Source organism: Centroberyx affinis, unplaced genomic scaffold (genome assembly GCF_046629955.1).
Source record: "Centroberyx affinis isolate AG114_WGS23_722 - 3 ecotype Tasmania unplaced genomic scaffold, CSIRO-AGI_Caff_v1 ptg001797l_1, whole genome shotgun sequence".
Lineage (NCBI taxonomy): Eukaryota > Metazoa > Chordata > Actinopteri > Beryciformes > Berycidae > Centroberyx > Centroberyx affinis.
This window is the reverse complement of record NW_027280187.1, coordinates 239,169-256,884: the sequence shown is the minus strand read 5'-3', so window position 1 is coordinate 256,884 and position 17,716 is coordinate 239,169. Positions and strand designations below refer to the sequence as shown.

At 42.0% G+C, this 17,716-nt stretch overlaps 2 protein-coding genes across 2 annotated transcripts; one reads left to right on the top strand and one right to left on the bottom strand.

Moving 5' to 3' along the window:
- The first annotated feature begins 270 nt into the window (after positions 1-270).
- On the top strand, positions 271-5,474 carry miox (myo-inositol oxygenase). The gene is made up of 10 exons (XM_071529521.1): positions 271-500; positions 702-782; positions 916-996; positions 2,460-2,622; positions 2,737-2,804; positions 3,588-3,697; positions 4,126-4,193; positions 4,859-4,908; positions 5,117-5,229; positions 5,335-5,474. Exons 1-10 carry the CDS (start codon positions 483-485, stop codon positions 5,441-5,443), a joined length of 861 nt encoding a protein of 286 aa, XP_071385622.1. The 5' UTR covers positions 271-482; the 3' UTR covers positions 5,444-5,474.
- A 1,094-nt stretch (positions 5,475-6,568) lies between these two features.
- On the bottom strand, positions 6,569-17,276 carry lmf2a (lipase maturation factor 2a). Its single transcript, XM_071529519.1, has 14 exons — positions 17,144-17,276; positions 16,067-16,320; positions 15,939-15,967; positions 15,466-15,659; positions 14,779-14,957; positions 14,243-14,381; positions 12,682-12,807; positions 12,485-12,590; positions 12,285-12,381; positions 11,132-11,314; positions 7,825-7,993; positions 7,525-7,636; positions 7,151-7,259; positions 6,569-7,027 (listed from the first exon to the last, which is right to left on the bottom strand). The coding sequence occupies exons 1-14, from the start codon at positions 17,235-17,237 to the stop codon at positions 6,584-6,586; spliced, it is 2,235 nt and encodes a 744-aa protein (XP_071385620.1). The 5' UTR covers positions 17,238-17,276; the 3' UTR covers positions 6,569-6,583.
- Positions 17,277-17,716: the final 440 nt, after the last annotated feature.

Below are 17,716 nucleotides of genomic sequence, written 5' to 3'. Positions count from 1 at the left end.
TATATATATATATATATACTGAGAAGCAGGGTTTGAAAGTGCTGCTTTTTCCATGAATAAAAATACATGTTAAAAAACCTGATTTAAGTGAAAAAAAAAAAAAATGCTCTATGGTGAAAAACAACAAATTATTCTATCTTTTTAAGGTGTAATGTCATTGTATATCCCGAGTCATTCTCCACCAGTTCAAACCAGAAACCTGCTGATCCTTTAAAAACTTTCTCTTCTCTTCTCAGGAAGAAAACGCCCACTTGCACATGTACACACACACACAGACACCGATAACACAGTCAGGTTCAACACAGAGAACCCCGTATGTCAATGCTTGGTTAAAGTGTGACTATCTGTGGATGTGGCTGTACACTTGATGTACACTACAGGACTGAAACATTAGCCTCTAAACCAGCAGGATATATCCAAGCAGAAAGAGGGGAGATCGGCTACAGAGGACCTGCACACCGCCAAGACTTCATCCACTGAAAATGACAACCATAAACATTGTATGTATGGCTGCAATACATACAGAGGCAAAATTTTTTAACTTTGTGCAAAAGGTCTGATTCTGCTAATTGTATATTTCTTTTGAAAGCATATACATACAATATGAGTGACTGGTCATGTAAAACTTGAGTACTTTTAATCTATTATGTTTTATGTATATTATATTATATTATATTTTTTCTTTTATCCATTAAACTCAGGGTCCAGACCCGTCTCTGGCACATCGGCCAAACTTGGAGCAGAAGGAAAGCAAAGATAAAGCAGCCTATAGAAACTTCGAGGTTAGCGCTCAACTCTTACTTCCCTGTCCCTGTACATTAAAATATGCCTTGTCATTTTATGATCCTGTGATGCTCTCTGTAATTTGTGTAACGTTGTGTTGCATGTGTGTGTGTGTGTGTGTGTGTGTTTCAGAGTGGCAGTCTAATTGACCGTGTGTTCAACACATACAAGCTGATGCACACCAACCAGACGCTGGACTTTGTCAAGCAAAAGGTGAGTGTTTCAGGAGAGCAACAGCAATAACAGCAAACACACACACACACACACACACACACACACACACACACACACACACACACACACACATAAATTCAGGAACTTCTGACCACAAACCCACAGTCTCACAGAGCTACTGGAACTCTTCACTTCCAATATTATATAAAATACGATGTGTCATTTCCCCTTCATATTTTCTGAACTTGTTTCGCTCTGGATGACCGAGGGCTCCTTTCAGACTGAGCAAACATTTCAAAAGGGTCATCCAATCCGCTTGAACGAAAGCCAAGAAAGGCAAAGGGCCAACGAATGATCACTCTGGACTAAGCATTGATTGCTTAACTACACTTTCACTTCTCCCAAAGGTTACCGAGGGACACTTTGGTGTTTTGTAGGTGTGGCTTGGAGGAAACGCAGCTGAGGTCGCCCACTTTGGGGCCGTTTTCAGGCCTACAGTATGGGGGAGTTATGGAGAATGTAGTTAATATTGAAAGAGGCTGCCCTTTTAGTATAATGAAACAGAATGTGAGTGGTAAATAGTGTAATTTAAGATAGATAAGATATACTTTTATTGTCCTGGTGGGGAAATTTGTCTTGGACTTTGTGTTGTTGTGTTCCTTAAAAACAGTTCCATACACAGCATGCATACAATCATGCATACAAACAATTTGATGTACATATCCCTAAACTATTGCACTGAACACAACCCCTATAGCCTATTACTGAGAAATTATTGCACAACCTCTTTGGCAACTTTTAATGTAATATTGCACAACCCCTGTAGCCTCGTACTACTATTCAGAATCTTAGTTGAGGAAGGCACAAATTAATTTTGGGAGGGACTCTGTAACGTCTGCCAGAGAGCAGGAGCTGGTACTCAGAGTGGAGAACATGGGAAGAATCAGACTTTTTCTGTATTTTTCTGTGCTTGTCTGATAACCGACCGCTTTGTTTTTATCTGTACTGAGAGATGACCATGCCAAGCTGTCATCCCATACCTGATTATACTCTGATTATACAGGTTGGTAAAAATAGGAGCATGTTCTACTTCTAGGTTCTAGGTTCTGCTCCACCCCATAAACTTTAAGTCTGCGCAAGAAATGCATCCTCTGAGTGATGGGTTCGTCGTTTTTCTACTTGTATTTAATTTCTCTTTCGTTTCTCTTCACTGGACTCATGTCATTACTCACACATTACTCACACAAAAACATAAACCACAAGGGCCTCATTTGGGAAAAGCAAGAGATTTGTGGTAAGAATTTCAACATTAACTGGTTTTCAACTTATTGGCAGAAAATGCTAATCCTTCTATCAAAAGAAAGCAGTATTTAAAAGCGCTTCCTCAGGGATTGTCCAGGGGCATTCTCCCCTGGGAAGAGATTTTGCTTGTTTAGGTATTTCCTCCTTGCCCTGTTATGCCGCTCATGATACCCATCGTAATCATGCGGTCCCTCCTGCAGCACGCTGACTGGTCCAACTGCAGCCACAGCCAGATGGGGGTGATGGAGGCCATCATGTCTCTGGACCAGCTGGTGGATGAGTCCGACCCCGATGTGGACTTCCCCAACTCGTTCCATGCATTCCAGACTGCCGAGGGCATCCGCAAAGAACACCCAGACAACGGTACCACACACACAGAGACAGAGAGACAGATACACATATAGAGACACAGATCACACACACACACACACACATACAATGACCAGTAAATATTTTGTGCTCACTGTTCCTCTCCAGAGTGGTTCCAGTTGGTGGGTCTGATCCATGATATTGGGAAAATGATGGCTCTTTGGGGAGAACCCCAGGTGAGAGACAGATAGATGCTGAGACACTTGGGAAATGCTACTTATAGGCTATGATATTTATGATATGATATAAATAGGGTTGGATTATGATAAGCGAGGCTCCATCAGTTTCTTCCTTTACATCTCTTTTAAAAACACACTTTTTCAGGCTTTCTTTTACATAAAGACCCATGAAATGGCATCTTTACTTCCTTGATTTGATGTATTTCCTGTTGAAACAGGATGTTGGGACGGGACATAACACAGTGAGGGGTCATTCAAAAGTCTAAACCAATGCAATATGAGCCAGGGAGAGAAATGCAGTTTTACTTGATGGGAACGGCAGAGTGGCTGGATTGTTTAAAAATCTGTGAAGGTTTAATTGGTTGGAATTTATATTTACGCCTACTGGTGCAGAATGAGGTCACCATGAAAGATACGCTGTTTTCCAGGAAGTAAAAGTAATGGGAGTTCATTTCATGGGGATTTTAAAATGCGGTTCATAATACTGGTTTTATTGTTTTGTGTCTTGGTGTCCTAAACTTTCATTTCTTCTCATTACTTTTAATATTATTTGTACTATCACTATTATATCCTCTTTTTTTCATGCAAAGCACTTTGTTTAGTTTTGATTAGTGGTATATAAATATTACTGTTGTTATTATTATTATGACAGACTATGATAATTCTGATGGTGGTGTAGCCTGTGAGACCTGGCTGGGTTAACTGGTGTGTGTGTGTGTGTGTGTGTGTGTGTGTGTGTGTGTGTGTGTGTGTGTGTGTGTGTGTGTGTGTATACTGCAGTGGGCGGTGGTGGGCGACACTTTCCCTGTGGGCTGCAAGTTTCAGAACTCCATTGTGTTCAGAGACAACACCTTCCTCGAAAACCCAGATGACAAAAACCCCGTCTACAGGTAGACGGGGTGTAATCAGAATTCACTTTATTTGAAGCGTTGGATTTGTATGTTTCTGGTTTGCCTAGGTCAGCTACTAGTTGCCTGATCAAACTTGTAATCATTAACATAATCCAAGGGATTGCCCAAACTCAGTTACTTTCTGATACTTTGCCATATTTGAGGTACAAAGGTACAGATAAGAAATAGTGAAAAAATTCAGAGATCAGGAAATTTATTTTAGGTTTACTTTGCATACAAACTCTGCTTTCACTTTAAAAGTATTCCCATAAGTAATTCTCTAATTTTAAGTATCTGTAATCAGAATTCATCAGTTTACATTTTTTTTTTCCATTTAGCATAATGCCATTACAAGCATTGCGATACTAGCCGACCTTGTACGTTTGTCTCTCTCTCTCTCTCTGTCCAATGAATCTTCCTCTCCTTAGTACTGAATATGGGATCTATGAACCCAACTGTGGACTGGACAGAGTCCTCATGTCCTGGGGCCATGATGGTAAGAGCCTCGTCACACAGTCATCACATCACATTTAGGCCACACACAACCACCGCTATAACACATGAATTTATTTACCTCCGCAATGACTTTAAGGGGAATGCCACCCATTTTAACAGTTCTCATATGGTATTTCTGTGCCCCAGGACAGTTTAGTCAATACTTGTAAACATGCATCAGATTTCCTAAAGCTAGAAACTGGAGAACTAACCCTTGAATTTGTGATGTCACTGGGATAGACAATGAATGGGGCACTGACTTTGTTGACCCATAAGATTTTTTTGTGAGTCCTTGCACCCAAATGAGGTTTAACTTCTGGTTTATACCTGTTAGCAATGCTAGAATATAAACTTTGTTTTTCTGTAATAACTCAACTTAGCTTCATATGGCTCGACAAAGTTGCTATCCCATTCATTGTCTATGGAGCAGCCCCTGATTTGTTTACATCCCAGTGACAACACAAATTTTGACTGTCTGACTGAAATGTGAATTCTTAAAATGGGTGGCATTCCCCTTTAAGTCATACATTAGGAAGTCAAATCACACAACGCAAACAGCCACTGATTTAGTTTCAACCGCAGTAACTAAGACCATGTGTACTGTCATTGAAGTCATATGTGCCTGTTCATCTACATGCCCATCACCTCCTGTATTATTCCCAACAGAGTATCTCTACAGAGTTATGAAGTTCAACAACTGCTCTATCCCAGACGAGGTGAGTGACTTAATGTCTGAGAGAGTGATGAAATTAAATCATTGCATTAAAGTAGAAAAATCTTGGCATATAAGCTGTAAAGTATTCCTGTGTCTCTGACTGATCATGTACTGTACCAAGTGCTAGGTAAACAAATAAGAGCCAAACAGAAAATATACTGTTTTTCTTTCCATTTTTCTGGTATCTACCGTTTTCCTCTCTCTCTTAGGGGTTGTACATGATCCGCTTCCATTCCTTCTACCCCTGGCACTCCCATGGAGACTACATGCATCTGTGCAATGACAAAGACCTACGCATGCTGCCGTGGGTCCGAGAGTTCAAGTATGTTATCTTTTTCTCTCTCTCTCTCTCTCACACACACACACACACACACATTCATCCTTTTCGCTGCTTTGACCTGACCCTGTACCTCCGCCCTGTCCACAGTAAATTTGACCTGTACACCAAGACCACAGACATGCCTGATGTTGAAACGCTGAAGCCTTACTACCAGTCTCTCATCGACAAGTACTGTCCTGGAACACTGAAGTGGTGACGCACACAGAGCGCAACGGCAAGACTGAACTTTGGCAAATTATAGTATCACACCTGATAGAGAAAATGATCACATATCTAGCATAACTATTCTGATGTGTTGTATACTTTTTAACAGAATATTTTTTTTGCAAATTTCAAACATAAATGCATAAATATTAATCCTAACCAGAATCAATCATTAATATGTGCTAGCAATGTGCAATATTCTCTTATCTGAGTATAAAATTTAGTTCTCTAAGTGTTAGAGAACTTTCAGGGATTTTATTACTCACTTCAAATCAGTGACCAAAATGATTCATAACAAAAGAGAAATTTTTATGTATTTTATTATGAATGTTAGAAAAACATTTTTAAAGTACTATGTTGATTTCTGTGATGTTTCATTTCTAATACTGACAAATGAAAAGACACATTTTGTGGAAAAAAAGGTAAAAGTGCAGAGTTGTACATACAGCAACAGATGCAAAGCAAAGGGCCAGTGATAAAAAGAAAATCCCATTTGCAAAAGGAAACACACATATATACACATGCAAACACACATACAACACACACAGAAGACAAGGACCAGTACGGAAGCTTATTCAATAACAAACAATACATGTATGCTCTGCTGATTGACCAAATAACCGAAAATAACTGCCATGTCTTAAATCCCATATTCCTCTGTCTTTTCATTTGACATGATTCAATCCAGACTGGATTCGAACATGATGAACGGGGCAGGATGTGATGGCCATATCACTATATAGAGGCACAACAGTGAGGAAGCTCAACTCTGCATGTCTGAGCAGAGTTTCAGGTCAGAGAAAAATTAATTAAACATCACCTCAGCCTTTCTAAGGAACTGACCAGGAGGGTTTCAAAATCTGTCAACTACTAGGATAGATCTGCTACATTTCTGGGCAGCACATAACTGTATGTTTACGATGTAGACAACTGATGAAACAATGTACTGAAGTAAGGTGTAGATGAAAGATGGCAAATAAAATTGTTTTCCATAACTGGCTGATTAGAAAATACAAATGAACTCCAGACAGATTTCTTTGGTCATTCTGGTAACAATTTATAAAGGCAGGCAACGATAACAGGAAGCATTCTCCGGAAGGATTGTCTGCATTTCCTTCAAAATGTCAAACATTCACTTTCTCTTTCTCAGGCTGTCATTCTCTTCTCCCCTTTCTTCTTCCTCCTCATCATCCTCCTCTTCAAACTCATCCTCTTCATCACCAACAGTGTCTTTTTCTTCTCCTTTATCCACCTCCACCTCATCTTCAAAGTCTCCCCCATCCTCCTCCTCCTCCATCTGTTGTTCATCTGACTGTCCAGTAATATCTGAGTAGCTGTCAGGTTCAGTCTCTGTATGATCGCTTGCAGTCATAGCAGACTTATCTACCACTGAGGTCTTTTGTCTTTCTGCGTGTTTGTTATTGTTTCGCAAACCCCGGAGCAGACAGAGGGTGGCGCTGCAGGCAAACAGGCTCCAGATTAGCATGGGGGCAGGAACACCCCTCACCTGGGAACGCACCCACCTCAAAGCCTGGTGGACGGTGGCACTGGACACACGACGGGGCGGTGATTTGTCCTACAGAAACACAGTGCGAGATCACTGTTAATCAATACTGGACTCAGCTGATCAAAGTTCAAAATCAAAGTCAGTTTTAGAGCAAGTGCTAATTTCTGTTAACTATCCATGTCATTTATTTACCTTAAGTCCGTACTGAGTGAGCATGCTCTCCAGGAAGGAATCGCCAAAGTGCACTGTGGGATAGAATTCCTCCACATAGACCCTCCTCCACCAACGCTGAGGGTATGAACTGCCAAACAGATAAGCCAAACAGTAAATATTCTAGTGTGTGTGTGGCGGCAAAATGAGGGTGTGAGTGAGTGACAGAGAGAAACTTTTCTTAATTTAACCCACTGAGATAAATAATTCCTTTTCCAAGGGAAGAGAAGGCAGTATCAAGACAAACAGAAAAGTTGCAGACAGCATACAACAATGTAGCAGAGTAAAATACAATCAAAGTCACATTGAAACAGAAACACAGAGAGAGAGAGAGAGAGCGAGAGAGAGAGACTGACCCGTCAGCCTTTGGTTCAGTGAACCAGTATTTGTAGCGGTGGGCTCGGAGGTAGGCGGGGGGCTGCTGGTGGAACGGATATTGAGATACATCTGACTGGATCAGCTCGATCACTGGACAACACACAAAGACAAGCTTTCAGAGACTTGGCTTGTTCATTCTTTCCCTTCAAACAAAAATTCACTGCCCTCTTTTAAGGAGATACAAGAGTTACAGGGGATACAGCAGGGATAACTGTCACACTATGAGTGAATGTTCCCTTAGCTCTGCAGTCAAAGACTGTCTGTTCACAGGTACATACCGTCTCTCTTGCCCTGCAGCAGTCTGTACATGAGGCTGGTGAACCACGGGGCCTGTGTATGGGGCCCCAGGGCAGCGAACCACATCTGCCAGTCCAACCTGGGCTGGTGGGGCGTCACCACAGCAGGAGACGCACTGAGGTTGCCTGGCTTATACATAAACTCGATCTCCTAAAAGGAGGGAGAAGAAAAAATGACAAATTGAATTCACTGACATCAGTAACTTACTATAGCATAGTAAGACAGTAGGTCTGCATGATTATGCTAAAATGATACTCCATTTTGCCAGATATTGTGATTACAATAGTCTCAATACTTGAGAAACAACATTGTTTTTGCACTTTTTGCATCTTCTATCAACATATTGACTGTTCAGCTGGGTATTCTAAATGAAATGAAATGTTTCAATATTGCTACTGTGCTGCTATTATACAATTATTAATTGTGGAAGCTAAAATCATGATATATGTATATATACAATTAGTTGTACAGCCCAATTACACATAATATTGACTTGAGAAATAAGAGCCAAGCCTCCAAGTGTCCATAAACGTGTCACTGCAGGACTCCTTCATGCCTTGACTGAGTGACTGACTTAATTTTAAAAATCACCGCTGTTCTCCCATCTGTAGGAGATGGGCATGTTTTTGCCAGCACAGTTCATCCGCCAAATTATAGTGGATTGCACAAGATTTTTTCTAATGGGTTGTTTCCCTGTTTGAAATGGATAATTTTCAGTTGTTATCTAAAACGTACTTTACATCATAAGTAACACAAAAATCATCACACTGAATGTCAAAGGTATTAATCACGTGGTGAAGAGGCGTAAAATACTTTCCATGCTTAAAAAAGATAAGGTGCAAGTGGCACTGTTACAAGAGACCCACCTCACTGATCTTGAACACTTAAAATGAAAGCGAGACTGGGTTGGCCAAATTTATTATTGTTCATTCAACTCAAAAAGCAGAGCAATAGCAATACTTATCCACAAACATCTTACGTTTACATTTGATAAAGTCATCCAAGATACAGAAGGAAGGTTTGTGGGTTTCTGTATGGGGAACACATTCTTATAGGAAGTGCTTACGCCCCAAATACTTTTGACAGCTTATTTTACTCCAAGTTATTGGCTGATATCTCTTCAATCTGCCCACCTTATGTAATACTTGGAGGGGATTTTAATTGTGGTCTGGCTCCAGAAATGGATCATAGCCCACCTAAAACCCTACCTCCCTCCAAAATGGCTCGAGTCACGAAGGAGCTATGCTCAGACCTAGGCCTACTGGACGCATGGAGAGTCATCAATCCACGTGAGAAAGACTTTACATTTTTCTCTCGCCCTCATCACTCTCTCTCAAGAATTGATTATATCTTTGTCTCAAGATTAATTCTAGACAGGACCAAAGCCTGTTCTATTAACACATGTGCCCTCTCAGACCATTCTTAAGTTGCTATTGAACTCCTACCACCCTACTATGACCCCCTATCTAGACACTGGCGCTTAAACCCATCTCTTCTTAGCAATCCTACATTTATGACTTACTTAGAAAAACAATGGGAACTTTTTATTTCCACAAATGACACACCTGATGTTTCTGCTTCTACCCTATGGGAAACGGGCAAGGCCTTCCTGAGGGGAGCCATAATCTCCTATACAGCTGCAAAGAGAAAAAGTACATTGGCAAACCAGCTAGAGCTTGAACAGCGAATTATAACCCTGGATAGAGATTTTAAAACCACCTCCTCCACAGCTGTGTTAAAAAAAACTAGAAGTGGCCTGATCTGCCCTAGACCAATTGCTAACTCAAAAAAGCAGAATCAGCAATATTTTTGCCAAGCACAGATTATTTGAATCTGGTATCAAACCTGGCAGTCTCCTTGCTGGATTGGCCAGGGGCCGAGCAGGGCCTCATGTAATACCATCTGTCAGAGATAGCATGGGTGCACAACATTTTGAAACCAAAATTATTAGTAAAATAATGAAGGACTTCTATCAGGATCTATACTCATCTGAGTGTCGAAATACTTCAGTGCTAAGAAAAAGTTTTTTTGATGGGATAAATCTTCCCACTTTATCTGACGAATGCAGAAATGATTTGTGTAGACCAATCACAGCACAGGAAGTCCCAGAGACCATTGAATCCCTACAAAGTGGGAAAGCTCCAGGCCCTGATGGGTTTGGGCCCGAATTTTATAAAAAGAAGGCTAAGTTGGTGGTAGGACCTCTAACCAACATGTTTATCGTGTCATTTGAAAGGAGGCACACTTCCGCCAACTTTAAATCTGGCCCACATCTCTCTGATTTTAAAGAAAGATAAGCCTTCTGATTACTGTGCATCTTATAGGCCAATAAGCTTGCTTGGGGTTGATTGCAAATTACTTTCAAAGCTCCTTGCTAGAAGACTGGAAGAGGTGTTGCCCATTTTATTTAGATCAGATCAGACAGGATTTATAAAAAATAGATATTCCTACTCCAATGTTCGAAGGCTCCTTAACGTAATACAATTCTCACAGTACAAAGAAAAGGGTCCTTGCTGACTCATTGGATGCTGAAAAAGCATTTGATCGGGTGGAGTGGGAATATCTTTTTGATATTCTCGATGGGTTTGGGTTGGGCTCTGGTTTTATTGAGTGGGTTAAACTTTTATACAGGTCTCCAGTTGCGAGGGTCCTGGTAAATGGCTCGATGTCTGACATTTTCCCCTTGAGTAGAGGTAGATGTCAAGGCTGTCCCCTTTCACCGCTATTATTCGCGCTTGCGCTCGAGCCACTTGCCGAGACTATCAGGAACCACCACAGACTGTCGGGTGTCATATTAGGAGACACTGAATACAGAACACCTCCCTCAGTCACACAGTGGTACAGAGAAACATTTAAGGTTTTTCCTATGGAACACCTCAATGCTACATTAAAGGGTAATGACAACTTCTTTTATAATATTTGGCAACCCTTCCTTGATTATCTTCCTGGTGATCTTGTTGGCCTACTGCAGAAAGGGTGCCTGCGCATTGTTTTCACAAATAAGTCATAGACACTGTTTTTTTCTTTCCTTTGACATGGTACTAACGTATACAAAAATGTATATAATGTAATTCACATGTATGTAATGCAACCCATGTATGTTAACTAATTTATTTATTCTTGTTTTGCAATTTGGCAATATCTGTGCTGTCTGGTTCTTTGTTTGGTTGTGTTCCATGTGGAAATGCATATGGTGCAACTGCTATCAAACATTGTATGGAAATATATGTAACAGGCAGATTTAGACCCTCTGTTAGACCTCCGTTCCATGATCACTTAACCTCTCACCGTCCACGTGACTCTGTCGTTGCTTCCTTCGATGACCACCTCTGGCCGGCCGCCGACCCCGGTCATCCTCCTGAAAAGGCCGTAGGAGTTGACCAGCTGGTAGCGGTCCACCACCTCGTAAGCCCGACGCACCCCCGGCCACAGGCTGGCGTTAGAGTCATACTCCACATAGGTGAATGGCACCTGGAATAGAAAGTGAGGCCATGCGAGAAAATATTTTGGTGAAATTTTGCCAGCCATCGGCAGAGAGTACGATGTTAATACTGAAATTCTGAGAGCTGTAGGGGAGGAAATGGATGAAACTACATGTTTTGCTGATATCAACTCTTTTCCAGTTAACAATTTCTGTTGAAATAATGAGGCATGGTTAACACCACATGCAGGCAGCCAACAGCAAGATTGCAGTGTCGAGTCAACGTCATTTATATATATAGGCCTTCACCACAAGCATGTCTCAAAGGATTTTACAAAGACTAGGCCTGCCTAGTTATAAGTGATAAACAATCAGTCACAGAGCAAAATGAAATGATGTTACTCATCATTTCAACAATGATGAGAATTATGAAGCCAATTCATCTGAGAAAAAGTTAGGAGTTGACCACGGCTCTCACTGTGCAAGCTTGCAGCATCTGCAATTGCTGTAAAATGCTTAGGATAGTGGGTAGGCCACCTGAACAATTATCTTCTTCCTGGTTGGATGATGCTGAAACTTTGCTATCAAAGTTTGCAACCAATCAAGCTGGGCTGGAAATTAAAAGGTTACTTTGTTTCAAATGCCAAAATCAAGCAAGCAAAGCAGGCAAAATTTGTCATGAATTGGCCATGATGGCCTAAAATTTGCCCACAATACAGTTTTGCCTGTTTATCATCACCTGTACTCAATGACGATGATCAACAGCGGAGGGTTTTTATCATAGAGGAGGTGATGCATGGTAGATGGACAATTTTGTGACAATTAATGTGAACAATAGTATTTTCCCCTCATTCTATTTGTGTGCCTTATAGTCTATTATGTTATCTACATATTATGTTATACATTTTGTCCCATTTGTTAATTCACATTTGAGTTGAAAGCAATATTGCCTCAAAAGGTTGCCCATGTATTATCGGCTTTATGATGTGAAACTTAACCCCAGCCTCTGGCAGTACCCACCAGACTGACAGTGAACATGGCGGCAGCGGCAGCAGCAAACACGGTCCACTGGACAGTTCCCCAAAACCTCCTCAGGAAACCATGGACACAAGCACATCTAGAAAAAACACACTTAATGTTATTTGTACCTCTGTTGCTCACAAACACATCTTCTGTAACCAGGTAACTCCACAAGATGCCATATAATAAATGTACCATACCTGAACATAGCAGTGACCAACTCCCAGGTGAGAGAGAGGACCCCCATCCAGATAGAGGGGATAAGGACAGTCTTCAGAAACTGGTTAAACTGGTGGTATGTGAACACTGCCAGGACGGTAAATACAAAAATAAATAAATCTGAAAACACGGCAGAATACACACACAACTATTCACGCACAAACAAGCACATACATACCTGTCCTGGAGGACACTCCCTTCTTCCTGTCCAGCTGCAGGTCGAAACATACGATCATGCCAAAGACCATAAGAGACCAGACTGCGAGCTCCACCAGGTAACACAGCCACGACACAAGCCTGGAATCTGATCAGAGCAGAGAGGGGAAGATGGTGTTGATATAATTTAGCTAAACCAGAGTCAACAAAGCATTTAGGCACAAATTCAAGCACTGTAAACTCTGAAGGCCCAAACGCACTGAAGCAGCGTTCTGAAGTACATCTATTGCTTTAAATAACTTTAAACCAAAATATGAGGCGCGTCACACTGCCTTGACGCCCCTACTCCGACCTTGTTTCGATTTTTGAGCGTCAAATCAGGACCCAGCGACCAAAGCTGTTTTTTTCTGCAGCCACAGTACCTGTTTGGAGAGTACTCCGGTACAGTAGGTGGCGTAGTCCGCCAGTAAAACCAAAGAAGAAGAAGTGATATGTAGCGGGGAACTGACATCAGAGTTTGATCAAACTAGACGGCCACCAAAAAAAAAAAAAAAAAACTAACGTCAGTCAGCCGACTTGAGGAGCAGCCAAAGCATGGATGAGGAGAAGCTCATCGGTTCTATCGTTTTCATTCATTCATTTAGCCTACTGACTGTTTACTGTTACTATGGCAACAGGTGACAGCTGACGTTAGCTCTGTTAGCTTAGCTTAAAACTTTATGAACAATGCAATTGTAATTCTGCAATGCTAAACGAAAACAAGTAACGTTACCACTGCCAACAGCTATACTACTATAGATCTTAACCGTTGTATTGTCACATATCAGATACTAAAAATAAGAAAAATAAAAGCTTAGACCCTTGGTAGTTACGTTAGCATAACAGACCCACCCCGTATCATCTATCATGAACGTTTACTGACATCTACTGGTCATAAAACTTAACTTGCTACATAAACCTAACAACAGCAATCAATTAACATAGTATAGAGTTATGATTAGCTGTGCTTTATGTGACTTTCACCCACCTGGAAGAAAAAATAAAAGATGAAATGAGATGGCTGGTCCCCAGTGGCTTTACCAGTGTACTACTGCCAACCACCTGACGAAAGCAACAGCACGCACCCAACAGTTGCCCTCCTGCCTTATGTAACGTAACGTTATAGGCTACTCAAATAGAAGTGTATAGAAAATTAATGGGGGGTATCTGTAAAGCATACAAACTTGTGCCTGCCTACATATAAATAGCGAGCTTTTCCCAAAATACTGCTGGTTCTGTGGTGTTGGCATTTCAAATCTGATGCCTGCAGTGCGCCATAGAAGCATCAATTGACGCTTTCAGTGCGTTTGGACAACTGCGTATGTTCAGACATATTTTCAGTTTAAAAATTCCAGACTTTTTTGTAACCTCAATTACTGGATTACCGAAAACAATATTAGAAGCATACTAGATGGTTAGTTGAGTATCAACACTAGACTATCCAAATAAAGTATTAATTACCAATTAATTTTCCATACTTTTCTAGACATTCAAATCCTGTGTAGGAATTCTGCATATGTATACAGTATTTATGTTTACCATACCATTGTTGTTGGTTGTCTGTGCCTTGCGTAGCCAGAAGTTTACATGCTGGTCATCCAGCAGAGACAGACAGAGGGCCAAGGTCAGCAGGTTGAAGAAGTTGTAGTTTCCAGACAAGATGATGAGCAGTTGAAGTAGCACCTACACACCCCAGGAAGGAAAACACATAAAAACCAACAGCTCCAGATGCACATAACCAGGCAGCACTGTGAGGGGAATGGAAGTGATTGGCCTTATATTGGCACAACATGTTACACACAACCCCTTGATAACTGTAGAGTTCACAGAAAATGTGTGAGGAAACAACTTAGTAGCACACCTTGCTAGCTAAGGATTAACAAAATTGCACACAACTTTACACACAACTCACATTCTGTGATAAGGGTTTACTCCTGGATTTCGAAACACAAATTAATACAGAGTCAAGTGCAAAAATTAGCAGTGACTTCAAAAAACAATTGTTATTCTCACCTAAATAGAGATCAGCTGGTTAACCAAGAAAAATAAAAATGATCGACATCACGAGAGAGCACCTAACCTGTATGTAGAAGGCCCCCAGACGGAGCCTGCGCAGTGGGCTGAAGAAGAGGAAGGGCCCGGCGATCTCTATGGTGAAGGTCCCAACCACACTCAGCTTCTGCCACCACACTGGCAACTGCTGGGCAAACCAGGCCAGCGGAGTGGGGATACACTGGGTTTCATAGTGATATGTCAGAGCTGTTAAAACACAATATAAATGCTTTGTTTGAATCCACAACATCAAATGAAAAATGTAATAAGAATCAAATATCACAGAGGCTCAACAAGAACAAGCAATGTACAAAACTGTTAAATTCCGACTGCATTAACAACAGCAGTTTCAATGGCCGAGAGGTAAAGTGAGTTAAATTTACATTTTCAATTACACTAATGTCCTTCCTTCATGGACACTCACCCCTACACACACACACACACACACACACACACACACACACACACACACACACACACACACACACACACACACACAAACACAAAGATGCCTTGCATTCATATGTAATAGATCCCATGTGCAACCACTTTGCTTCCCTCCTTATAAGCATTTGATTTAATTCTAAAAGGGTCACAAATTGGTTCATGTGACAGCAACCTGTGTCACAATTCCTCTAGTAGTGTCAAGAAAAAGGGAACGAAAGAAAAAGATGGTGCAACAAATAGCATGTTTCTTTCCTCCATTAACACACACCTGTAAGGCCCCACCAAGTGGGACAGCGTGATGTGAGTTTGACCACTCCAGAGGCAAACATGAGTCTGAAGAGCAGCCAGCGGAGCAGCCAGAAGGTCACACGATCGTGCTCTCTGACCCCTCGAGACCCCCTGAGCAATGTCAGTGGAGCAATGAGGATACAGAGGAACCCGGTCTCTAGCAGCAGGTTATCCCTGTACGGCATCACGGAGGAGGCGTAAAAAGAAACAATGGGGGGGAAGCAAGAAGAGAGAAAGAGAAAAGAGAGAGGATGAGGGCCCAGCACTGTCATTTAGTTTGTTGTTAACACTGTTGCACAGCAGCAGAGACAAACATGGCTATGATGACACAAACAGTGGGCTGAGGATGGCATAACTGCCAAACCTCTTCATAGTACCAGTGTGTTAATTAAAAAAAATCATTCAGAGGGTCTACCAATCTTCTTGCCCTGTCATATTATCCATAGCACTCACCACTGGAAGTAGAGGAAAACCTGTCCCACCTGAAACAGACACAGAGGGCATGTGAGAGTTGGGACACTGCGATAGTAACTGGAGCTACTGTGACCGAAAACTGCGCAAATCCAATACTGCTGTCTCACCTGGTACAAGGACAGGTAGAACGCCCAGAGGCAGAAAAACACAACGCTGTCTCGGAGAGCCTCCAGCAGCGTGGCGGCGAGGCTCAGCGCGGCCCCGGCCAGGCACAGCAGTTCCATGGCGGTGTGCGTGTCCAGGCCGAGCCGAGGTCCCAGCCACAGCAGGGTGGGCGAGGACAGCAGCTGCTCCCACAGAGGCTTACCACTGTACCGCAGCTGCCAGCGTGCAGGCAGCAGCCCATCATTGCCGTACAGACCTAGAAGTGGTACACATGCAAAGAAAGCATTCAAAATATATACATTTCTGTACTGCACACTGCAGTCAGACTGTTCAATCAGACCTGTTCGACTGTTGGTGTGCAATTCTAAATGAATAATAGGCCAAATAAGGAAATGTGCAATGTTGTCATTGTCAATATTGACTTTGTTTTAATGGCTTGGTAGGGCATAGCTTTTCTTACAGTGATTTTACAGTGTTTCTGATATATGATCTTATGTTTTTGCTTTGTCCTGTGTGTCCAATGTGCTTTGAATTATGCCTGCAAAATACTGCTGAGATGCAGTGTTGTGAGCATGAATAAAAAAAAAAAAGTCAAAGCATATGCACATAAAACCTTGCCATGCACACGTTTTCAGTAATGCGTTTGTGCATTACTATCAGCAGGATCATTGCCTGCCGTCCCAACATAGGCACACCAGCCGGAAGTCTCTATATTGTAACAGCTGGACTTTAACTTGACTAAGAGGAAACCTGTTCTGCTAGGTTTACTAAAATGAAGCTCAATCAACTGGTCAAATATTAGCTGTTGAAGGTTTCTGGGCTGCTGTTACTCATAAGTGCGAAGGGTAAAGATCAGTAACTCTCTGTTCAGGTGGTTGCATCTCCCTCTCTGTAGTAACGTCTGTTGGCAAGCAGCAACAGGTCAACTCCTCTATCTCTGCATCCCGCAGAAACTTCCAGACACTTCGCAGCACAACAAAAGGCGGACGCGAACAGGCAGACGAAGCGCCAAGTTACATGCTAACAGGCTAACACAAGCTAGAAGCGCTCTGACAGGCAGGAGAAATGTCAAATCTCACCTGGCATCTGTAAGTAGAGGGAAACAAAGGCACACATGTAGATGACCGCCATGCACCAGAGGAACATGCGCCGTGGCAGTATGATGTCCCCCATGTCTGCGGACAGGAACAGTTGTTGCTCTCGCTGGAGACTCGCCGCTACCGGGACAACGACGTTTGTAGGGGGGGACGGGAAGTGGGACGTAGGAAACAGATTTCACATAACACCGGGAGACACGTAGCGATTTGGGTTGGGATTGTTGGCAGTCATGAATAATGGTAAATGTGGCCGAACGGCCTCTGGATGTCGCTGCAACTCATTTGTATTGATGCTGCATTCACGTCACATGGGAAAAACCGTGAGACTGCCTTCACCGTTAAAGGCAAGTTTTCTGTAGCGTTTGGTTGCTCCTGATCAGCTTTTATATGCTTAACACACGAGTGATACACCTGAGTTCATGTTTTTACAGCTGACATGCGATGAAAATCATTCATTGTGAATGTAAAGTTTTTATACATTCCGTTGTACGATTTCAGATGGTTGGAAATATGTATCTGTTGTCTTTCCCTTGTGAATTGAATGCAGCACGATCA